The sequence below is a fragment of the Grampus griseus genome (assembly GCF_964374135.1).
Source record: "Grampus griseus genome assembly, chromosome: 20".
NCBI classification, from domain to species: Eukaryota; Metazoa; Chordata; class Mammalia; order Artiodactyla; family Delphinidae; genus Grampus; species Grampus griseus.
Genome location: NC_139014.1, coordinates 20,904,116 through 20,927,877, shown reverse-complemented (window position 1 = coordinate 20,927,877; position 23,762 = coordinate 20,904,116). Strand labels below are relative to the sequence as shown.

Below are 23,762 nucleotides of genomic sequence, written 5' to 3'. Positions count from 1 at the left end.
CGCTCTCGGGGGCGGACTCAGTGGCGGAAGTGGCGCCGCCGGGAGATCCCCTTCCTCTCCGAGGCGCTGCTGGGGCCGCGGAGACCGGCTGCGGCTGGGGCTAAGAAGAACTGGGGCCGTGGCTGACATGGAGCAGGTGGGTCCGCGAGAGGTCAGTGGGACCGGGTGGTGGTACGAGGGCTACGTCTTGCCAGCAGATCCCGCCTCTCTAGCCGGTGTCCGTTCATAGTTCCGTCCGACCCTTCCCACACCCCCTGCGCCCCAGGTTCCGCCCCCTTCCTCTGCTTGGCCTTGCTCCACCCCGCGCCGGGTTCGAGGGTCTCGGGCGTCGACCGTCCGCGGCCCCGCCCACTCGAGAGAGCCCGGGAGGGGCGTCCCGGATCGGCCTCCAAAGCCTATCTCTTCTTTGTGAGCGGAGAAGCGAGGGGGCGGTATCAGGGTATTAAAGGACAGGAGTTGGATATGGGGAGGGGTCAGGGCCTGAGAATGAGGAGGAATATATCTACAAGTTACTGTAGGTCTGCGTCTGTCATCCGGTCTCCCTCAACTTCCTTTGGAAATGGCAGTGAATGACATCCTAATTGACATCAGAAGGGCCCTTTAGTATCTTTCTTGAGTTCTTAGAGGTGCATACTAACTCGTAATTGAAGTAGTTGATACGTGCCTCTCTCCGCCTTTTTTGGCTTCCTCCGCGTCAGCATCCCTTTATTTTCTTCCTACTTCTCTGACGGTAGAAATACCGTTTCACATTCTCCTCTCGCCCAGTCCCTTACTCTGTACACTGAATTTGCGTGGTATCGTCAACTCTCATGGCTTCAGCTTTACACCACCTAAATACCCGAAACGCGCCCAGATGTACATCTTCAGCGGAGTGCCCCGCCCTGGAGCCTCAGACTTGGCCATCCAGCTACCAGTTGTACAGCTCCACTCCAGCTGCCACTCACTTCGTCTGAACTTGAACTGCTGCCTTCTCCCCTGCAGCTTCATTCTTTCTCTACCACCTCATCCCAGCCAGAAACCTGAGAATTATACTTCCTCTTCCTTCTCAATTCCCATATCTAAGAGGTGACCTGAACATGCTTCACACTTGGCCCTGTGCCTCTCTTTTGTTACCACCCTTGTTGATGTGTTTCTCACCAGGATGACTGCAGTGACTTCCCAGCAACTTCCAGTCATGGCTGCCTGCAACCCAGCCTCCAAACTGTAACTCTTGTGATCCTTTTATTTTTTTTTAATTAATTAATTAATTAATTTATGGCTGCATTGGGTCCTCGTTGCTGCACGTGGGCCTTCTCTAGTTGCGGTGAGCGGGGGCTACTCTTCGTTGCGGTACGAGGGCTTCGCATTGCCGTGGCTTCTCTTGTTGCAGAGCACCGGCTCTAGGTGCACAGGCTCTAGAGCGCAGGCCTAGTAGCTGTGGTGCACCGGCTCAACTCCTCTGCAGTATGTGGGATCTTCCCGGACCAGGGATCAAACCCGTGTCCCCTGCATTGGCAAGCGAATTCTCAACCACTGCGCCACAAGGAAGTGCCTCTTATGATCCTTTAGAAACACATCTCATAATGTCACTTCCTTGCTTAAAACCCTTTGATGGTTTCCCATTGCCTATGGGAAAGACTGAATCTTTAGCACAATTTACAGAGCTCTCAATGACCTTACCTCTTCCCTACCCTGTGTGTACCCTAAGGTCCAATAATACGGCATTGCAGGATGCGCTTGTCCACACCTTTTGTGTCTCCATGCCTTTGCATGCTCCAGCCCCGTTGCCTGAAAGCCCCTTCTCCTCTTACCTGCTGGGCTACCTTCTGCTTGTCCTTCAGTGCTCTGCTCAGGCAGCATCACCTCTGGACCACCTTCCCCCCACCACCCCCAAGGCTAAATATTGCCCCGAGTCCCTGCAGCACCTGTCCGTAATAGCATGATGATTGACAATACAGACTCCTGAATCAGACTTCCTGCGTTCTTATACTGTTTTGTGATCTTGATGAAGTCACTGCCTCGGTTTCCTCATTTGTCAAATGGAGATAGTCATGTGCCTACCTGACAGTTATTGTGAGTATTAAAGGAAATAGTGTATGTTTAGGGCTTAAAACAGTGAGCACATGAGTGCTCAATAAATGTTAGCTATTACTCTTTTTTTTTTTTTTTTTTTTGCGGTACGCGGGCCCCTCACTGTTGTGGCCTCTCCCGTTGCGGAGCACAGGCTCCGGACGCGCAGGCTCAGCGGCCACGGCTCACGGGCCCAGCCGCTCCACGGCATGTGGGATCATTCCCGGACCAGGGCGCGAACCTGCGTCCCCTGCATCGGCAGGCGGACTCTCAACCACTGTGCCACCACGGAAGCCTAGCTATTACTCTTTACATAAGAATAATATAGAACAGTGGGTATAACTTTTTAAAATATTTTATTTATTTATTTTATTTGGTTGGGCCCCGTCTTAGTTGTGGGAGGTGGGTTCCTTAGTTGCAGCATGCGAACTCCTAGGTGCAGCATGCATGTGGGATCTAGTTCCCTGACCAGGGATCGAACTCCGGCCCCCTGCCTTGGGAGCGTGGAGTTTTAACCACTGTGCCACCAGGGAAGTCCCAATGGGTATAACTTTTTTTTTTTTTTTTTGTGGTACGCGAGCCTCTCACTGTTGTGGCCTCTCCCGCTGCGGAGCACAGGCTTTGGACGCGCAGGCTCGGCGGCCATGGCTCACGGGCCTAGCCGCTCCGCGGCATGTGGGATCTTCCTGGACCAGGGCACGAACCCATGTCCCCTGCACCGGCAGGCGGACTCTCAACCACTGCGCCACCAGGGAAGCCTATAACTTTTAATTTTATAAAGTGCTTGAGGACAGTTGACGTGGCTTACTTCTCATTCTGTCCCAGAGCCCCAAAGCCTGACTCTTTGTCAATGAATATGACTCTTTGTCATTTCTCAATGACTCTTTGTCATTTCTGCTCAAGAAATGAATCTGGAAATGAATAAATGTTACATGGCAAGCATTAATTCTAGAGAAATGTACACAGAGCTCTGGGAACCCAAGCAAGAAAAAGGCCAAGGATGGCTTTCCAGAGGAGCTGACAATTAGTGAGGGGCCTTAGAGCGAGAAAATGAGTTTACCAGAAGGAGGTAGAGACCAGGGTGGGCTCAGAGAATGGAGAGCTCTTGCAGGGGAGGGGGCTGAGGTGGGCAGGAGGGCAGAGGCAGTCTCCGCTGCCAAGGCTGGGGATTCTTTCCCTCACCTGGCCATGAAGTGTGCCCTGCAGGGACCATGCCCTGGGGAGGTCTGGAGGCCTGGTACCCGTGTTTGGGGACAGGTCCCTGGGGTAAGGTCAGCATGCACTCCTGTGGGCTGGGCCTGTGCTTTAAACCTGAATCTGGGCTTTTGTTAGTGCCTGGAATGCCCATCTTCCTTACGTCCAGCTGGTAGATGTGGAGACCCGAGGCAAATGGCTTCTCCTCCCTGTGGCTTTCCTGACCTCACCCACTCTAGCCTGGGTCAGATGCTCCCTTCTCTGGGAGCCCACAGTCCTTTGTTCGTTCCTCCCTGAAAGTGCTGATCACAGCATGGCACTGTACATTTATCTGTCAGCCTCCCTCAGCAGACCCGGAGCCCCTGAATATCCCCAGGGAGCAGCACAGCGTCTGGCACCCTGTACGCTCTCAGTTCTCGTGCTGCGGTAAACTGAGCTCTCCCACACCTAGACTTGTTTGGAGGAGGGGGGGCGTGGGTGAGACCAAAAATCTTGTACGTTTGACAGCTCACACTTATTGCACTGAACGGTAGAGATGGTTGGCCCCATTTTACAGACAAGGAAGCTGAGACTTGGGAGGTGTCTCAGCAGGAACTTAAGGAACCATCCTCTGACTCCAGGTCCACAGCTGTCTCCCAGAAACTGCCTCGGACTCCCAGCCCTCAAAGGGGCAGCTACCACATCAGTGGGATAACCGACAAGGAAGGCATCCCATCCGGCCGTTGTGTGTCCCTCTGAACTTTTGCTGCCTGGGAAGAGGCAGATCCTGGCTTTTGTCTGGTCAGAGCTGGTGCTGGGAGGAGTCTGTGCTGAATCACCCCCACCCCTGCAGAGCCCTTCCCTCAAGTAGGCTGATAGGACTGAGATCGCCCTGGAAGATGACAGGCTGTTTCCAGACTGACCTTGAGAACTTGACCTCATTAGCCCCCATTTGTATCCAACAGCACCAAGGGGTCGGGTGGGGCCTGACTCACCAGCCCTTGAGTAGGCCAGGGGTCAGAGAATCACAGAGCAGGGGGCATCTCCAACATTAACAGGGCCTGGCATGTAGAGGGAACTGAAGGGCTGAGTAGATCTCAGTTCGTTAGGATTTTCCAATACACTGTACCGTCAGAGCCTTCTGGGCTGGGGAGGGGTAGGGAGTGTACAGTGATCAATATGGTATCTTGGCTTGACTGTACCCTCTCCACTTCCCCAAAAGGAAGGGAGAAACAGAGCCTGGCTTGGGCTTTGATATCTTATTTGTCACTGCTGCCGTGTCCTCCTCTCCTTAAATTCCTACCTCTCCAGGGAACTTCCCAAGTCCCCTGGGTGGAGCAGAGTAGGTGCCAGTAAGCCAACTTTGTCGAGGCTGATGGCATGGGCCACTGAGCCCTGAACTACAGGAGAGCCTAATGTGTACCATCCTGGGCGAGCAGCTCCCTGAGGTCAGGGCCCATCCTACCACCTAGCAGTACTGATGGACCCTCAGTTTGGGCAGAGTGCCATGCTACACATGCCCGGCCCAGGGCCCTGCCTCTAACACTGTGGCCCCTAATATTAGTAATAGCTACTGTTATTTAAACACAGGCACTTTGCAGGTGTTATTTCTAATCCTTTCAATAGTTCTGTGAAGTGAGCACTCTACCATCCCCATTTTACAGGTGAGAGACTCAGTGATTCGGTCAAGGGCACACAGCCTAAAAAAGAACGGCCTTGGGCTTTCAACTCCAGGTCTGCTGACCAACCCCCAAACCCACACCCTTTCCCTTGTTCCAGGGTAGGCATTACAGATCCACAGCCCAGTGAACCTACTAGATATGTGCCATGTATGGCCAGACACTGGGCCTCAGGGGCTTAAGGAGAGAGGACTTTGAGGCTCAGGTCTAGCGTGTTGGGAAGGAAGTGCTGGGGCAGAGTCCCGAGACCTGGGCTTGGGGAATCCTGAGGCTGAGGGTGAGGTTTGCCCAGGAGGTGCCTTGTGAACTGGTCTCTGAAGAGTTGGAGCTCCCCCCAGGGGCCGGAGGTCATTCCAAAATGGGGAAACAGAGGCACTGGAGGCACAGAAGGGAGACCAGCTGGCCATGGTGTGTCCTGGGAGCAGCCAGTGATCTGGACAGTACTGGAGGAGGGGTATCAACCCCATAGCAAGAGAAGAGTGCCGGGGACCCTTCTGCTATCTGAGGGATTTAGCTCCTCACCCGGTCTTCTCTCTGTGAGTTGGGGCTCAGGGAAGAGGGGAGCTGCCGCCCTGCCTGAGGGTGCCCAGGAAACCAGTCCCCCTTGCCTGTTGGTAGTGGAGGTGCCGGGTCTCTGGGCAGCACGAAACACCAAGAGAGGGTGGAGTCCAGCTCCAGGAGAGGCTGGACAGGTGGGGCTGCTCCTCCAGGGCTGGGTGTGAACGTACACCTGTGCATGTGATGCTGCAGGAGAGGGTGGAAGTAGTCGTTCAGCGCATTTCGTGAATATTTACCAGGTGAGCCTGGTACCGTTCTGGGAACTGGGCACGCAGCAGTGAGCAGAGCATGGGAGTCCCTGTTCCAGTGGAAGAAGGCAGGCAGGAAACAGCCCAGCAAACATATAATATGTCTGGGGTGATGTGTGCTGTGAAGACGAATAAAGCAGGGGAAGGGAGTGGAGGTTGGGGCTAAATAGGGTGTCCAGGGAAGGCCTCTCCAAAGGGACCAGAATGGAGGGAGGGGACATTACAGAGACCTAGGGGAGGAACAGACAGGACAGCAGGAACAAGCGTCCAGGGCTGGGAACAGTGAGGGACTGGTGTGGCTGGAGCAGAGGGTTCCAGGGGAGGAGGCCAGGGGAAGAGGAGGCTTACAGGCCAGGGTGGGGACTTGGGCCTTTACTCTGGGGCAGCTGGAAGCTCTTGGAGGTTTGGGGCATTGGGAGGTGTGGTCTGACTTTTACTGGGATCCCTCTGACTGCTGCGTTGAGAATAGACTTGGGACGAGGACAGGAGGCGGTCAGGAAGCTGTAGCAGGTGAGAGATGTGGCTCGGGCAGGTGATGGTAGTGGTGAGCAGTGGCAGCTACTGGCTGGATTTTGAAGGATTTGTTGATCGTTCAGATGTGGAGCGGAGGGCACTGGGCTCTCCACAGGCCCTGCCTGGATGGCTGTTAAGCTCTTTGGGGTCTTTTGACAGCTCGCTCCCCAGCCAGCACAGGCTCTGGAGGCAGCCACGTTTGGGTTCACCGGGTCCCAGCCCAGCACTGAGGGAAGCCCACGTGCCCCTGGGGTCAGCTCTGCTGCATCCAGGCTGGGGGGCTGTAGGCAGGCCTCTCTGAGCTTCAGTCTTCTCATCTCCATAGCTCCTGGTAGCGGGTGCAGTGAGTAAAGGAGAGGATGTCTGCAGGGGGCCAGCGTGGGCCACTGCCAGCCCAGATTTGTTTCTAGTGGATGGTCTGCAGGCCTGTTCGGTCTGCTGTCCTCCGTCCCCGAGCCAGCTTCCACCCAGACCGGCCAGCAGCAGAACACAGGCCAAGGCCGACCTCTTCTGCACGCAGAGCCTCTGCCTCCTGCCCCGCTGTGGATTCTCCATTAACCTGGGCATTAACAGGGGCTTGGTCCAGAGCAACCCCAGCCCTGGCCTGAAGCCGTCCCCCAGAGGCAGTCAGAGCTCGAGGCCGTGTTTCCGCCAAAGAGGCAGGGGTGTCATGTTAGCTCACCGTTCTGCAGCGATCGCTCTGCGTCAGGGACTATTCGGGGCCATTATGTGTAATAAGTCGCTTAGTCCTTATAATGCCTCCAAGAAGTAGGTACTACTGTTACCCCCATTTTACAGGGAGAAAACTGAGGCACAGAGAGGTTCAATGACTAGTAAGGTGGGAATCCAGGCTTTGAATCTTCTCCTGGCTTGACATCCAGTCCTTTCTTGGCTTCACCGATTCCTCCTGATTTGTGCTGAGTTAGGGACCCGTCAGGGAAACCCCCGTGGCTAGTGCCAGCATTTCCTGAGCAGTGCAGCGTGGAGGATGTGTTTTGAGCCCGTGTCTCCTGTCCCCTCAGCCTGGGGAGAGGGTTTGGAGGAGCCGCACTGCTCCGAAGTGAGAATCATTTCTGGATGTGGATGAGACTTGTTCCGTCCCCTCGGGGTCACAGAGCGCAGCTGGTGGAGGGAACACTAGCTAGAACTCGCGCGGCTCGGCCCAGCCCTCTGTGGGAAGCTGGGCAGAGGAGAGGGTGAGAGGACCTCAGAGGGAGCCGTGGTGGCCTGGTGGCCGTGGTTGACGCCTATGGCACGCTGACTCTGTGGTGCCGCGCTCCCCACGCACCGTTGTCTCCTGTGATCCGCCAGGTGGCCCAGGCTCAGTACAGGTCTCCCCCGTTTCCAGGTGCAGCCTTGGAGGCTTGCTGAGTGAGGGAGGGACATCGCTCACATTGCAGACTTGCCTTGGCCAGGAAACGCCGGCCGGAGCTTCTGGCCTCGGGTGTGACTGAGGCCTGGGAAGGACCCTGTCTGTGCCCCTGCCACCTAAGAACCGTGGAGATTGGACCCTGGGGGAGGCGGGGGTGGGGGGAGCAGGCACCAGTGGGAAGGGGTAGTATCAGAGATCAGTCCCAGGCCCCACGCTCCAGAGCCTGTGCCGGGAGCCAGGGCAGCCCCCCACCTCCCGCCGCAGCCCCTCCCTGGGGAGACACATTTGCCTGGAGCTGCAGTAGCTGGGCCCTTAGTGCACAAGGTGAGAGAACCTGGGCTGAAGGCTTGGACAGCTTGCTCTGGGTCACCAGGCGGGTGAACTGTGGAGCTCACATTTGAACTCAGGCCTTTGGGGGTGACTTTACTACTGTGGTGTAAGCCCCACCCCCTCCCGCACCCCACTTAATCTCCCTCTCACCTGGACGGCCTTGCCAGTTGCTGGTTCCATCCAAGCACGTGCCATCCTTCTCCCGACCCGTACGTAAATGCCAGCCTGAGGCGGTAGCAATCATTGCTGCCTTTGTTATCGTGGTAAAGCATACACAGCGTCACATTTACCGTTTCAGCCATTTTCAGGTGGACAGTTCTATGGCATTAAGTATATTAGCGTCCCCTTTACTTAATGCAGCTGAAGAAACCGAGTCTCGGAACGGTTCCCTTTGCCCCGGCTCGCACGGCTGGTGAGGGCAGACTGAGACTTGAGCCCTGGCCGCAGAGTCCAGTCCTCTTTGCACAGTACAGCTGCCTGCTGCTGTCCGCTGAGTCGGGCCCCACCCAAAGCTCCTGCTGCGCTCGGGCTAGTGTTTCCTGGGGCGAGTAAGAGAAGGCCTGGGCGGGGGCGTGAGGGCCCACCCCTCCCCTTTGCCTGCTGAGCTTTCCCTGGGCCCAGAGACCTGCCTTGCCCACTCCTCCCCACGCCTCTTTCCCTTCAGACCCAGGATGATAAAACCTCCAGTTTCCCCTCCCTCCCCGCCACCCTCCCCAAGCCTCAGCCGCTCAGCTTCCGCAAACACATCAAGGGTCAAGTCTGCAGGCAGCCCAGGCGGACTCCTTCATGCCACACGTGCTGCTCCTCTCCCGACGCCTCTGAAGGCGCTTGGGAAGGGCCGGTGACAGCAGGTGGTGGGCTTGGCAGGAGGCGCTGCTCCCAGGGGGCTGCGCGGCAGCCCTGGCGGGGGCGGTGGGCAGAGGCCAGGCCAAGCTGCTCTGCCGGCAGCTGCCACCTTCCATCCTCCAGGGTCAGGGCAGTTCCAGGCCAAGGTGGCTTTCACCTCTTAGACTGGCAGGTGGTCGGAGGGAGCTCAAAAGCCTTTTGAAGTCGTCTGAATGAGTTATTTTCAAACCACACCCAAGGAGGCGCCTCAGAGGTGACCATGGATGGAGTCTGAGGAGAGGCTGACCGGTGGGGCCCTCTGTGGCCGCGTCTTGTGGCAGGACCCACACAGTCCTGCTTTTATCTGTTTTCTATGTTGAGGTTCTTTTTTTTGGCTGCACCCAGGGAGTGAACCCAGGCCCTCGGCAGTGAAAGCACAGAGTCCTAACCACTGGACCACCAGGGAATTCCCGTATATTGAGATTCTAAGTAAGGTTTTCTTGTTGCTGTTTCGTTTTAAGTTAAACCATGGACCTTTTTCCCACATAGAGAAACGGAGGTTTGCTAAGAAGGACTTGCCCAAAGTTATTCAGGGTTAGTGGCTGCCCTCAAACTGGGGCTCAGGTCTTAACTCCTGACCAGTGCCCATTCTACCCTACCAGCTCTTGCTTATTTGGACCCGGAGTTTCTTTCCTGGGGGAGGGTAATGTAGAACCCTTCTCTCTCTGCCTCTTGGCCAGGCGCCCCCACCCCTGCTTCAGAGCTCCCGGGGTTGGCTCCCTCACATCCCTTTGTCCACAGCTCACCCGGGCTCCCCCAACACCTCTGCTCTCAGCCCCTGTCTGTCTCTCGCTTCCACAGGGATATCTAGGTGTGTGAGTGTCAGTGCTATTGCCACTCTGAGTGTGTCTCACACCCAAGCTGTTGCCACCCAAGTCCTGTCCCCAGAAAGGAAGGGGAAAGCCAGGGGGAAAGACAGACAGACCCTGGAGCAGACTGGGAGTGGGGAAGTCACAGCGCCCTGCCATGAGATAGGGAAGAGGGAGAGGGGGAAGGCAGGTAGAAAAGAGGAGAGAGAGGGAAACATGAGAGAGACTGATCTGATGGGGGTGGAGAGAGACTCACAGATGGGAGAGAGATGGAGAGGAAGAACCAGAGAGGGGGCGAAATAAAGATGGACGTGGGAGAGGGTACAGAGACACTTCTAAAGAAAGGTAGAGAGGTAGCTTGTGAGAGAGACAGAAAGGGGGAGGAGAGATGGAGACAGGTCTGGCAGGAGACAAGAGGGCTATTAGAGACAAGCGAATGTCACCTGCCCTGGGGCTGCGGCCCTGTCTCAGTGAGGGATGCGCTGAGTGTGCGGTCTGGCACCAGATCCAGCTGATGGATGTTGGGGGGTCCCATTGCCTGTGGCCTGTCACATCCCCTCCTCTGACTGCCGCCTTCCAGAGCTGGGCCCAGCCTTCCTTCAATACCCTCCAGGTGAGCTTGTCACAGGGATCCCAAGAGTGTGGTAGTGGGGGGATGGCCTTGGGCTGGTGCCTCTGCTGAGAACAGTCAGCTCTGTGTCCACTGGCACAGAGGCAGAGGGATGGGCGATCCGGCTTGCTTGGAACCCCCTGCTGGCCACATACGGGGGGCTTGTTTTGGACTTAGTAGATGGAGTGGGGCGTGGAAGGTAGCAGACATAGCAAACGTATGGAGGGGACGGTGAATCTGGAGGGGAGACTGGTTAGATCTTGCCTTCCCAGGATCAAGCACAAAGATCTAGGGCTCCCCTTCCACTGGCCCCCAAACCTGCCCCCTGGTGCTGGCGTGTGAGAACACTCAGGGAGACCCTTGATGGGCTCCCAGAAACTCAGGCCCCACTACACTGCATCAGCTCTTCTCTGTCTCTAGACTAAACCTTTCCTCCCCCCGCGCAGGGGACAGGGCCTCTGAGGGCCCCTGCCAGCAAGCTGGTAGAGCAGAGACCTTAGGCCTGGGGCTGAGGGCCCCCGCCAGCAAACTGGTAGAGCAGAGACCTTAGGCCTGGGGCCTGCACGGCAGGGAGGGGGTGCTCCAGGGCCCCTTTTGTCTCTAGGGTTCATGAGGATTTCAGCCTCGTGATTGCACAGGCAGGTAAGGGATGGGTAAGTCCATTCACCCTTTCGGAACCTTGGCTGTCTTATCTGAAGAATAGGAGGAACCATCCTGCCCTGTGTGGGCATGAAACACGGCCATGGGCGCAGTGTTCTGTGGGCACTGGAGCTCTGGGCGAGCCTTGGGTAGTGGCTGGGTTTGCCCTGGTCCTCTCTACCATGTAGCATGGAGCTGAGGGCCATCCATTTATTCAGCATTGTGCTAGGTCCTAGGAGACAGCAGGGACCAAGTCAGATAAAGGCCTGCACCATGGCGTTTGCAGAACGATCAGTAAGATGGTTTCAGATTGTGAGAGTTCACTGAAGAAGGTAAAGCCCCGTAAATTAACTGGGACTGGGGACAGGAGGGTGGGAGGCTCTGAGGAGAGGGCTTTGGAGCTGCCCGTTGAAAGGACTGGGGAGAACATTCCACCCAGCCCGGAGAGCTAGGTCTAAGGCCCCCGAGGCAGGACCGGGCTGCCACGTGTAGGGACCTAGAAGGCCCGGGTGGCCGTCATAGTGAGACGGGGCCCGTGCCTTGTGCGAGGAGTGGTGCGAGGAGCCAGGCAGAGCCACGCCCTGCGAGGGCATCACGAGGAGGGTGCTGTTATCCTCAGACCCGGGGGGCGCCCTTGAAGGGCTGTAAGTGGGGAACGGCAGGATCTGATTCATGTTCTGAAAAGCTTTCTCTGGCTGTTGTGTGGAGAGGTGGTTGCTGCGGGGTGGAGAGAGGAAGCCTGGAGACGCGCCCATTAGGAGCAAGTTGGAGCGCTGGGAGAGAGCCGTGCTGGGTGGGCCTGAGGTGGCAGTGATGGGGACATAGCTGGAGATGAAGATGTCATCCCGCCATCCCGCCCCCAGCGCAGAGCACTCTGCTCTAGGAAGTCCCTCCCAGTCGCCATGGATTAGGGGGTGGGAGGGTAGGGCTGGCTGCTGGGAGGGAATGTGGCTTTGTGCTTGGAAAACAAAGAACAGAGCTTGGGACTGACTTCTCCTGGGGGTGGGGGCAGGCCCAGAGGCTGAACCACAGGGCAGCGCTTGGCAGGAGCAGGCTGTGCCCCCAGACATCGGGGAGGATCCCAGAGGCCTCCAGGGCTGACCGTGGGGCTGCAAGACTTTGCCGGGGATGGCGGGTGTAGCAGCACGACAGAGTGAGAGGGATGCTCAGACCCCTCCAGCCTGAACGGCCGGCCACAGTGGGAAATTAGGCAGAGGGCCCCGGGCCACCGGGCTAGGCTGGGGCTGAGGGGCAGATGTGTTTGGGAGCAAACGGGGTCCCCGGGGGCTGCGTGGGAAGGGATGAGGGAGGTGACCAGGACCTCCAGGACCCTGACATGCAGGACCTGAGCCAGCCGCCCTGTCTTCCCGCAGCCGTGCCGCTGAGGCCCGGCCCTCTCTGCCTGGAGGTGGGGGCCGCCAGGATGAGCAAGCTGTCTGGGGAGCCGGCCCGTGACCTGGAGCGCAGCCTGCCAGCCGTGGCCTCCCTCGGCTCGTCGCTGTCCCACAGCCAGAGTCTCTCCTCGCGTTTCCTCCCGCCGCCTCGCGAGAAGCGCCGGTCCATCTCCGATGTCCGCCGCACCTTCTGCCTCTTTGTCACCTTCGACCTGCTTTTCATCTCCCTGCTCTGGATCATTGAGCTGAACGTGAGTGGGGGCAAGGCTGGAGGCACAGGCCGCACTGTGGGGGTTGCCTGGGCCTCAGTTATTCCATCTGCGGTATGGGAGGGTTGCCTCCGGCGGCAGGGGGCGGGGGGGGGACTGTTGATTTCCAGGTAAAAGGAAGAATGAGATGATAAGAATAGCTGTTCTCATCTTCCAGAGAAAGAAACTCAGAGAGGCTGAGTCGTTTATCTGAAGTCTTTCAGCAAGTATGTGAAGGCGGCAGGGTTTGAACCCAGACTCTGGCTCCAGAGCTTGCAGTCTTGACCTCTGCGCCATACTGCCCCCTAGCGGACACTCTTGAGGAGGGAGCCCAGAGGACTCTGGTTGAGCTGTTGAAAGCTTTGTCTTCTTTCTGCTCTACATTACCCTCTGGCTCAATTCATTCATTCATTCATTCAACAAACATTTTTGAGCCCCTGCTGTGTCCCAGATACTGTGCTAAAAGCAGAGGGTACAGTGGGGAGCAACCAGTAAAAACTCCCAGTTCCCCGTGGCACCCAGCTCTCCTTCCCCACTTGGGGCATTCTTCCAGTGCCCCCCAGTTTGGCCTCTTGGGTTTGGTGAGATGCCACCTAGCAGTCTGGAGGCGGAGCTGCCTGTCGGGGCAGGGTCTGCCCCCTTCTCCCCCTGTGCAGTGCTTGGCCAGCTGGTGGTGGGACCTAATCCCCTGGTGCTAACAGGGCAGAGCAAGACCTGATATAGAGGCAGGAGCTGTGGAACAGGGCATCCCAGGCTTGGTCCCGTGCCAGCTTCTCCTCTGTAGTAACTGTGTGACCTCAGCAAGGGACTCAGCCTCTTTGAGACCCCCTGTTCTCCTTGTGCAAAGTGGGTCAGAGTTCTGCATGGCAGGTGCCCTTCCTCCAGATCGCAAGCTCAGGTGTCAGGAGAATGGTGCTAGAAATGAATTTGGAGAAGGGGCTGCTTTAGGGGTGAAGAGGGTAAGTTTGATTCCAGGCGTGTTGAGCTGGAAAGCAAGGCAGGGCTCTGAGGGTGACTGTCCTTTGTGCACAGGGATGAGCTGGCACCTTCAGTGAGGAGCCACAGCCACGGGGCCTTTGGGACCATCTTACCGATGAGAGAGCTGAGGCCCAACAAGGTTCAGGGCCGCTTGAAGAGCTTCCGAGGTCCTAGACATTCTTGCTTTTGAAGGTCCCGTGCAGCATCTCAAAGCAGGCACTAAAATTCACCCCCATCCTTCATTCAGTATATATATTTACTTGCCAGAAAAGAGCTGAAAAAAATTTTTGATAATTTTACTTTTGAAACTCTCTGGCTGTATTGGCTGTAATAGCTTAGCAGTCATCATGCAGACTTGGGAATTCTTGCAAAGTGCGCAAATCTAACCTCCAAATTGTTTTCAAATGTGATGAAAAATTTCAGAGTGCTGGATTTAATAGTTCATAGAATCAACATAATGTTTCACTCAGTAGACACTTAATTGAAATTTTATTAATTTTCAGTTCTGTCATCTTATTTTCATATTTTGGAGCATATATTTTTTAAATTTTCTAACAGACTGTGTGTTGCCCAGTGGATGCAACGACGCTGGCCGGGTTATAAGACCTGTGCCAAAGTCTTGTAGCCCCTGGCAAAGCAGGGGCTGGAACTCCACTGTCCTGGGTCCTCATGCAGTGGGCAGGCGGGTACCCAGGCAGAGGGAGAGTTCTCTGTAAAGAGAAAAATGGTGGAAGACAGAGCTTGAGGGACAGGGGCTGTTAGGGGTGGGAGGGGCCGTGGAGCCCAAGAGGGAGCAGTCAGGAGGAAGAGGTGGACCAAGCTGGGGCGGGGTGCGGTGTCAGACCAGGGGCAGCGAGGCGTCAGACTCCACGGGGCTCAGAGCGGTCTTGAGGTTGAGGCATTCAGTGGGGATGTGCCGGGGCTCGAAGTTCAGTGAGGGGCTGTCCACATTGCTGGCTCCTGCCCCGAGCATCAGAATCACCTGGGAGTTCTATAACCATTCTAGATGCTCAGCTCAGCCTGAGATTCAGACCCAGTGTCTGAACATCTGTATCTTTAACAAGCCCCCTCAAGCCCCACTGCCCCAGTTCATATCATCTGCCGGAGATCAGAAGCCCCGGTCCAGGTGTGAAGGCTCTTCCCCTTCAGGGCTCCCAGGCCCCATTCCTGAGAGTCCCCTTGTGCCCCCCTTCTCCGGGGGCTGGCGCCCCACCTGCAGAGGCGTAAGCCTGCCACCCCATTCCTCCTGAAGCCTCAGGCTGCTCTAGCTCTCAGTGTCCATCCAGGCCCCTCACTCCCCAGCCAGGGTCTCAGGGGTCCCATTGAAAATGTGTGGGTGGCTAGGGCAGGGTCAAGGACCAGTCTGCTCACTCTGAATGCCATCCCCTCTAGCAGCATGATGGATTTTGCCCATTAAGCACAAACCTAATCAATTGATTTGCCACCTGGGGCTCCGTCTGACACCACTGCCCACCCCTGGCCCCCATCACCCCAGATGGATGCTTGGCTGGGAAGATAGAGCACCGCAGTGGTGGGAGGGAGATGAAATTATGTGAGAGGCATGCTCCCAGCACCCTGTGTGCCAGCGCTGCCTACCTGCATAGGGCTCATCGCCTCTCCTGCACAGCCCCAAGGCCCTCCAGGCCTGCCTCTTCCTGGGCAGTGTGCCCGCAAGTGTCTGAGCCTCAGCTTAGCCCCGCCTGTCTGGGCTGCCTGGATCCTTAGAGAAACAGTAATAGTGCTGGGGTCTCAGGTCCCTGGCTGGGCTCCCCTGCTGCCTCAGGGGCTTCTTGGGTGGTAGCTGAGCATTTACAGCCTCTCCTCCTGGTTCTACTCTCTCCCCCTCCCGCCCCCTCCCCCCTGGGAGAACAAGGGGCAGCCCTGGGGACTTGGTTCCGCTTGCAGAGCTGTCCACATCTCTCTCTTCAGACCAACACAGGCATCCAGAAGAACCTGGAGCAGGAGATCGTCCACTACAGCTTTAAAACTTCCTTCTTTGACATCTTGGTGAGTGGCCTTGGAGATCCTGGGGACAGAGGGCATAGGAGCGTGACTCTTTCGCTGGATTCTCTTCTCGCAACACACATCCTAATCTGATCAGGGAGACTTGCTCCTATCTTCAGGGAGCCCTCAGTATTCAAACGGGTTCCTACATGAGGCCCCACCTTCAGAGAGCCCCAAGTGGGAGGGGAAGACGAGAGACCCCTATCCAAGAAGGTCACATCCAGATCGTCCCCAAAGAAACGCTGACTTGGCCTCGGCCATCCTCTCCTGGGGTGTGCACACCATGTGGAGGGAACCTCAGGCAGCAGGACTGGAGGGGGAGGCCAGCCTTCAGCAGGGGTAGGGCCGTTGGCTTGCCCGTGATGGTTCCCCGGCCCCCCACACCAGGTCCTGGCCGCCTTCCGCTTCTCCGGACTGCTCCTGGGCTATGCTGTGCTGCGGCTCCGGCACTGGTGGGTGATTGCGGTAAGATGCCACTTTCCTGGCAGCTCTCAGGCCCTGGCGGGGCTGGCGCAAGAGATGGGATGGAGAAGGCCTCACTCCCCAGCCTCTGTGTTCGCTCTCTTCCTCCTTCCCTCCCCTGGGCAGGTCACCACGCTGGTGTCCAGTGCATTCCTCATTGTCAAGGTCATCCTCTCTGAGGTCAGTGGCTCAGGGTCTGGCTGGTCTGGTGGGCATCTGGCCTGAGGGGTGGGCTTCTCCCAAGAAGGGGCCGCTCCTCTGAGTTTGGGTGTCTGACCCTGTTGTCGGGGTTGGGGTGAGGGGGAATCCTGTCCTTTGAGATTTCTAAGGGGTCATCTCCACTGGCTTTCCGCACTCGCCCTGCTGCAGCCCCAAGGACGGAAAGTTCCTCCTCCAGCCTAACCTGAGTTTATCCTGCTGCAGAACCCATTAATCCATCCATCTCAAAGGCGTGTGCCCCAGAGGGTCCCCACAGCTGGTACCAGGAGTGGGGTGTAGGCCAGAGTTGGTAGCCCCAGGGTGGGGCTCTGGGTTTGAGGTGACTCCCTGCCGTGGAGCCCAGCCCCCTCCCTCCACAGCTGCTCAGCAAAGGGGCCTTCGGCTACTTGCTCCCTATCGTCTCCTTCGTCCTCGCCTGGTTGGAGACCTGGTTCCTTGACTTCAAAGTCCTACCTCAGGAGGCTGAGGAGGAGCGATGTGAGTGCTGGGGGGTGAGGGGGTGCAGTGAGGGTCGGCCCCACCCAGGAGAGGAGAGTTTCGGGCCTGAGAGCCAGTTCTGAGCTCTCTTGCCAGCTCTGCCTCTAGGAGCCTTAGGGTGAGCCTGGGCTGGGGGACCCCAGGCTGACTGTCCTTGGTCTGGGGCGATGGCTGCCCACATCTGCTCCCCCAGGGTATCTCGCTGCCCAGGCTGCTGTCGCCCGAGGACCCTTGCTCTTCTCCGGCGCCCTGTCCGAGGGCCAGTTCTATTCACCCCCAGAATCCTTTGCAGGTGAGGGCTGGTGGGTGGGAGAACTGCCTTCGGGGAGGGGCGTTGGCTGGGTCTGTTCTTTCTGTTCGTGTCAGCTCCCCAGGGAAAGCGAGCAGCCCTCTGCCACACCCGCTTTCATACCCCTACACCATTGCCCTTGTACCCCGCCCCCCGCCCCGACCCCCGCCGCCCCGCTCTCTCCGCCTCTTCCCATTGTCCTCTGCTTGTTTTCTGCAGGGTCTGACAATGAATCAGATGAAGAAGTTGTTGGGAAGAAAGGCTTCTCTGCCCAGGTATCTGGCTGCCTGCCCCGCCCCGGGTGGGCACGCTGGACGAGGGGCCAGTGGTGCGCTCAGCCAGGTGGGCAGGGGCTTCCCAGCAGAGGGTAGACCTTAGGCAGCCTGAATGCCAGTCCGTGTCCATCTGGGTGTGTGCCCCACTGTCGGTCAGGCCCACTGGTCTGCTTCCTGCCTGGGGCCTGGGGGTAGCAACCGCAGCCACGGCACCTGGTCCCAGGAAGCCCGCAGGGCCCGGGAGACCAGCCCAGACCCGGCATCTGGACATCTGGCTGAGTCAGGCTTCCCACCCAGCCCGGTGCAGAAAGAGCAGGTGGGGTGCAGACCCCAGGCTGACCCCTTCCTGACTCCCATCCCTGGCCAGGAACGGGAGTACATCCTCCAGGGGAAGGAGGCTATGGCGGTGGTGGACCAGATCTTGGCCCAGGAGGAGAACTGGAAGTTTGAGAAGAATAATGTAAGAAACCTGTCTCCCACCTGATCCTGAGGGTTTTCCTGTGGGGAGTTTTCCCTCCCTTTTCTGAGGCCTGAGAAATAAGCCCAAAGATTGCACGGGTTGGAACCATATTCCTAACCCCGGGAGAGGGGGCTGAGCCCTGGGGTCAGCCACTTGGTTGGGCTGCATTGGACATTCCCACCGCCCCTCTCCCTGCTTCCCGCCCCTGCTGCTCTGCTCCCTCGGCTCCAGCTTTGAAGGGGAAGCCAGGCTTCGGCCCTGTGTCTGGTGTTTTGTTTCAGGGTCAAAACAGTATTATCTAAAAAGATGGCAGAGAGCTTGGAAAACAGAGGGAAAACATCGTCATCCCTTTCTCTGGCCAGTTCCTCTGGCAGCCCTTGTCGGCCTGGAGACACGGTCCTTCGTGGTTGCAGCCGCAGCTGTGCTCCTGCCTTTAAACTTGATATCAAAAGCCTTTCTCTCCTCATTGCAGAACATTTGTCGGAACCACTGTTGTTTTTTTTTTATTGAAGTGTAGTTGATTTACAATGTTGTGTTAATCTCTGCTGTACAGCAGGGTGACTCAGTTATACACATATGCACATTCTTTTTTTATATTCTTTTCCATTATGGTTTATCTCAGGATATTGGAGATAGCTCCCTGTGCTGTACAGTAGGACCTTGGTGTTTATCCATTCTAAATGTAATAGTTTGCATCTACCAACCCCAAACTCCCCGTCCATCCCTCTCCCTCCCCCTCCCCCCCTTGGCAACCACAAGTCTGTTCTCTATGTCTGTGAGTCTGTTTCTGTTTTGTAGATAGGTTCATCTGTGCCATATTTTAGATTCCACGTATAAGTGATATCATATGGTATTTGTCTTTCTCTTTCTGACTTACTTCACTTATATGATAATCTCTAGTTGCATCCATGTCGCTGCAAATGGCATTATTTCGTTCTTTTTTATGGCCGAGTAGTATTCCATTGTATATATGTACCACATCTTCTATATCCATTCATCTGTTGATGGACATTTAGGTTGTTTCCATGTCTTGACTATTGTGAACAGTGCTGCTGTGAACATAGGGACTTTTTGAATTCTTTTTGAATTATAGTTTTGTCCAGGTATATTCCCAGGAGTGGGATTGCTGGATCGTATGGTAATTCTACTTTTAGTTTTCTGAGGAATCTCCATACTGTTTTCCATAGTGGCTGCACCAATTTACATTCCCACCAACAGTGAAGGAGGCAAGGAGGCAGAACCACTTTTTTATTTTTTGGCTGCGTTGGGTCTTTGTAGATAACTTCACGCAGGCTCTCTAGTTGCAGCGAGCGGGGGCTACTCTTCGTTGCAGTGCATGGGCTTCTCATTGCGGTGGCTTCTCTTGTTGTGGAGCATGGGCCCTAGGCGTGTGGGCATGTGGGCTTCAATAGTTGTGACGTGTGGGCTCAGTAGTTGTGGCTCGCAGGCTTAGTGGCTCTGCAGCATGTGGGATCTTCCTGGACCAGGGATCAAACCCGTGTCCCCTGCATTGGCAGGCGGATTCTTAATCACTGTGCCACCAGGGAGGTCCCAGAACCACTGTTCTTTAATGGCTGCTCAGATATCCCAAAACTCCTGGAGTTTTCTACCCTGAGCTGTTAAAAACCTGCCCTGCCTGTCACCCATTCCTGCCCCCCAGGCTCCCCTCTGCCCTACGCTCACCTCCCTGCCACCCTTCTGTCCCTGCCACAGGAATATGGGGACACTGTGTACACCATCGAGGTTCCCTTTCATGGCAAGACCTTCATCCTGAAGGTGAGTGAGGGAAGAGGTGTTCTGGCGCCTCCTGCTCTGCCTGGGACTCGAGGAAAGAGCCCGGGGGTAGGGGGACCCTCCGGCAGGTTTCTCCCAACCAGGAGGGAAGGGCTGGTGTGCCCGAGTACGTCTGGCACCACCCAGCCCTCTGCCCGCCCTGCTCCAGACCTTCCTGCCCTGCCCCGCGGAGCTGGTGTACCAGGAGGTGATCCTGCAGCCCGAGAGGATGGTGCTGTGGAACAAGACGGTGACAGCCTGCCAGGTGAGCCGAGCCAGGGGGCCAGGCCTGGTCACCCCTCAGGGCAGAGGCAGAGCGACATGGCAGATGAGGGTGCAGTTGTACCCCAGCATGGCCAATGACCCCCAGGGGACCCAGGTCATGTCATTGGACTGCTCTGTGCCTCAGCTTCCCCATCTGTAAAATGGGGATGGTGGTACTAGTGCCTCCTGGAGAGGGTGGGGAAGATGGAAAGAGGAAAAGCTCAAAGCGCCTGGCCCAGCCAGTGCCCATGAATGGGAATGGCTCTTAATTAAGGGACCTGAGCGGAGAGCAGGCTGGCCTGGGGCTTTCCTGAGATGCTGGGACCCTTCCCTGGGGTTTTCCTGGGGTGGATACACCTCACGTCTGCCCTGACGCCCGCAGATCCTGCAGCGAGTAGAAGACAACACCCTCATCTCCTACGATGTGTCTTCGGGGGCCGCGGGCGGTGTGGTCTCCCCCAGGTGAGTGGCCCCCAAGCTCCCTCCTCTCAGCCAGGCCGCCTGGACCTGGCTGGACCGCCTGGACCTTCTCGGCACCCCCTGACCTAACCCAACCCCTCCAGGGACTTCGTGAACGTCCGACGCATTGAGCGGCGCAGAGACCGATACCTGTCATCGGGCATCGCCACCACCCACTGCGCCAAGCCCCCGACACACAAATATGTCAGGTGAGCTGAGCCTTGCCTGGGGTCGTCTACGCCGGCCCCTCCCCTGGTAGCTGTGGGGACAGGGCAGGGTCGGTGTGTACAGTTGGGCACTTTCTCCTGCCGAGGCTGCCTTCCTGTCCCCAGTCCTGCTGCCCCTAATCCTGCTTATCTGCTGGAGGCTGGACCCACCACCAGGCTGGAGGGCAGCTCCAGGATAGACTGTGAATGGGGATGAATAGGGACCAGCCCGGGAAAGGGGGCTGGGAGCCATGAGGTTGCACTGGTCTGGGGGACCTGAGCAGGAGGCTCTGTGTTCTGAACCATCAACTTCCTGCCTGAGGAGACTCAGGCCCCTTTCATCCCCTCTGCCTGCCCCGCGGCCTTGCCTTCTTCCTGCAGCGCTTGGAAGTACCTCCAAAGGAGAGGCCTTACTCTCTGCTGCCTGTTCCAGGGCCTCCTCAAATTCTCCTGCTGTCTAATCCTAGACCTGCAGGTGACCTCCTCCCAGATACCCCACTCTTCCCCTTCTGTCCTGGGGTTCCTCAGAGAGCACTGTTCTTTGAGTGTCAGCTTGGGGCTCTGGTCTCGCCATCACCGCAGACTTGCTGGGTGATGGGCAAGCTCATTTCCCCTCTGGGTGCCAGCTTCCTTATATGGAGTCAGGGGAGCTGTAGGCGAATTAAATGGAGATGGGATGTGCACCATACAGCTCAGGCCTGACGCCGCCTGACAAGGCGCCCCCTCCTGGAGACCAGTGGCACTGCACCACTCCCAGAGCTGGGCCCTGGTGAGAAGTGCCCGCCCAGCCCATCTCCTCAGGACTAGAGCAGACCTAGAATCCCTGGACCGACTAGATGAGGGCTGGGAAGGCGGTGAGCTGGGGCTTCCCTGCCACTGGGGGTATGCAAACATCGGCAGGCGGTTGTAGGAGGATTCGAGCGTCACATGGCAGGTGGGGGTGGAGGGCTGTATGCTGTGGCCTCTGGGACACCCGTCCTGGGCCCTGCTCAGGCAGCGAGGGGGTTGCTGGACCAGCAGCTCCCTTCCCTCTCCCACCCCAGTCCAGGGTGGGCCAAGAATGGGGCGGTGGGGGGGGAGTCAGGGGTTCTGCCTGGTTCCAAGGTCCCCCACTGGTGCCTCTCTCCTCAGGGGGGAGAATGGTCCTGGGGGCTTCATTGTGCTCAAGTCAGCCAGTAACCCTGGAGTCTGCACCTTCATCTGGATCCTTAATGCAGATCTGAAGGTGGGCGCGCCGGGGCTGCGAGGCAGGTTCTGTGGAGCGGAGGGGCCTCTGCTGTGTGACCTTGGGCGCTCCCTGCTCTGCTCAGAGCCTCCCCTACTCTCTGCCTCCTTTCTTACTCTAAAACTGGGGGCAGGGTCCAGGTGGTCTTCTCACCCTGAGTTGCCGGCGGGCTTGTGCCTCCCCTTTTTACCTCTGACTCCCGAGGACCCCAGGAAGGGTGGCTGCCTGCCAGCCCAGCCCCTCCCAGGTCTTTCTGTGTGACTCACGCCAAACCCGGGGCACGGCATGTTCTTCCTGCCAGGGGGGAGGGGGCAGGGCGGCCTAGGCTGCATTCCAGAGCTGCACCTGTGTTCTGGCCCAGAGCAGCCCCTGCTGGAGCCAGTTGTTGAGGGGGAGCCCCTGCCCAGGGCAAGCCTTCCTGGAACTTCTCGCCTCCCCCAGGGCCGCCTGCCCCGGTACCTTATCCACCAGAGCCTCGCAGCCACCATGTTTGAATTTGCCTTTCATCTGCGGCAGCGCATCGGAGAGCTGGGTGCACGGGCATGAGCGTGCCCCCTCACCACCCTGCGGGCCAGGGTCCTGTCGCCACGGCCTCCAGAGCCAGAGGAGGGGCCGGTTGGGCCTCCCGCTGCCCACAGAGGACCTGGCCTCAAACAGTGGGGAGGAAGGGGCTTCCTCCCACAGCAGCCCCTCGGCCCCAAGCTGCCACCCTCCACGCGCTTCACTGTGCCTGGAAGCCCTGGCCGTGGGCAGGTCGAGAGCTCAAGCGTCTGACTCTGCCGCTGAGGCCAGTGGGGTCCATCCTGCCGATGTTTACATGGCGTCCCTGCCTCCTGGAAGAGGAGATCCGCTGTCCCCACCTGGCCAGGCCGGGGTCTGGAATGGGAACCTCGGACTTGGTTGGGGAGGACCCTGGGCAGGACAGAAGTCAGGGCAGCCTTGTCACCATTGTGAAGGCGCAGGACCCCCTTCTTCCGCCTGCTCTCTCATCACGGTGTTTTAGGATTACTTAAAGGGTCTGGGACCTTTTTCCACTTGCACTTGTGGGGGTGTAGGTTGCAGGTGGGAGTGGTGGGTGCTGGCAGGGAGCCTGCCTCTCCCAGGTTCTCTTCAGGTTGCCTCCCCCCACCCCACCCCCGCCCCGCCCAGGGCCTCGTTGGGGACCTTTGTAATTTGAGCCGATTAAAGACATGAACTCAAAAAAAAAAAGCAGTCCTTCCAGCCTGGCCTCTTGAGGGAAGAGAAGGGCAGCACCGCGCGGAGGCTGCAGCCGTCACATGACACACCCTCTCAGAGCCTCGCAGAGCCGGGATGGAGCCAGTGGAGCCCCAGTTCCTGGAACCACCCCCAACTTTCTTGAATGGTTCATCTGGGCAGATGACTGCTCAGAGAAAAATTCCCCACCTCCCTGCCGGGTCTCTGGGTCTCCGGTGAGGGAAGGTCAGGTTAAGGTCTCCAGCCCAGGATTGGGAGGAGGGAGGTAGGGAGAGACCTGGCAGTACCCACAGCAGGCCTTGGTTGCCACTGGGGTCCCAAGGCTGGGGTCCGGGGGGAGCCTGGACGTGGGGCCTGGCCTTCCAGGTCACTGATGCACCTCCGGGATCCGGGCCTCTGGGCTCCACTTAACCTCCCGTCTCTGCCCCATCACACTGGGGCCACCAGAAAACCTGCCCTCCCCCCTCCCTGCCTTCAGGCTTCCGGAGGAGCTGACTTGCTTAGAGCCAGGGGTGGGGGCGGAGTCTCCTCTTGGTCCTGGCTAGGTGTGCGACCCTGGGCAAATCTACCTCTCTGAGCCTCCATTTCCTACTTTATAAAAGCTTTTGTAAGGTTAAAAGATACCAAGAATCAGGTGTAGTGCTCAGTAGTCAAGAGGATGCAGTTCTGCCCCAGGTGGGTGCCCACAGGCCTTACCACTAAGTTCTCATCTCAGCTCCTGTCCCTGCCTCTCTTGGTGCCCTTTGCTTTGTCCACTCAGCGATGCCCTTATTCCTCCTCCCCCATGCCCTCCACCCTGCGTGCCAGCTTCCAGCAGCACGCGCCGCTGCTCTCAGTGCTGGGCTGTCCTGGCAGCCCTCCTACTGGCCTTCTCCCTGGGAATGAGAGCCAGGTCCTGCCCAGTGGCACCCTGGAGCTGGCAGGACCCAGAACTCCTCTGGTACGGCCA

At 57.7% G+C, this 23,762-nt stretch overlaps 1 protein-coding gene across 2 annotated transcripts; it reads left to right on the top strand.

Annotated features, from left to right (window-relative positions):
• The first annotated feature begins 20 nt into the window (after positions 1 to 20).
• STARD3 (StAR related lipid transfer domain containing 3) lies at positions 21 to 22,726 on the top strand. Of its 2 annotated transcripts, none has more exons than XM_082679768.1 (15): positions 21 to 136; positions 12,239 to 12,510; positions 15,415 to 15,492; positions 15,877 to 15,954; positions 16,078 to 16,131; positions 16,530 to 16,647; positions 16,841 to 16,939; positions 17,156 to 17,211; positions 17,579 to 17,671; positions 19,385 to 19,447; positions 19,614 to 19,709; positions 20,091 to 20,170; positions 20,272 to 20,376; positions 21,505 to 21,598; positions 22,040 to 22,726. In XM_082679768.1, the coding sequence occupies exons 2-15, from the start codon at positions 12,289 to 12,291 to the stop codon at positions 22,142 to 22,144; spliced, it is 1,341 nt and encodes a 446-aa protein (XP_082535894.1). In that variant the 5' UTR covers positions 21 to 136; positions 12,239 to 12,288; the 3' UTR covers positions 22,145 to 22,726. The 2 variants fall into 2 exon arrangements, with proteins under 2 accessions (XP_082535894.1, XP_082535895.1); XM_082679769.1 differs by having other exon boundaries at positions 76 to 151.
• The last annotated feature ends 1,036 nt before the right edge of the window (positions 22,727 to 23,762 follow it).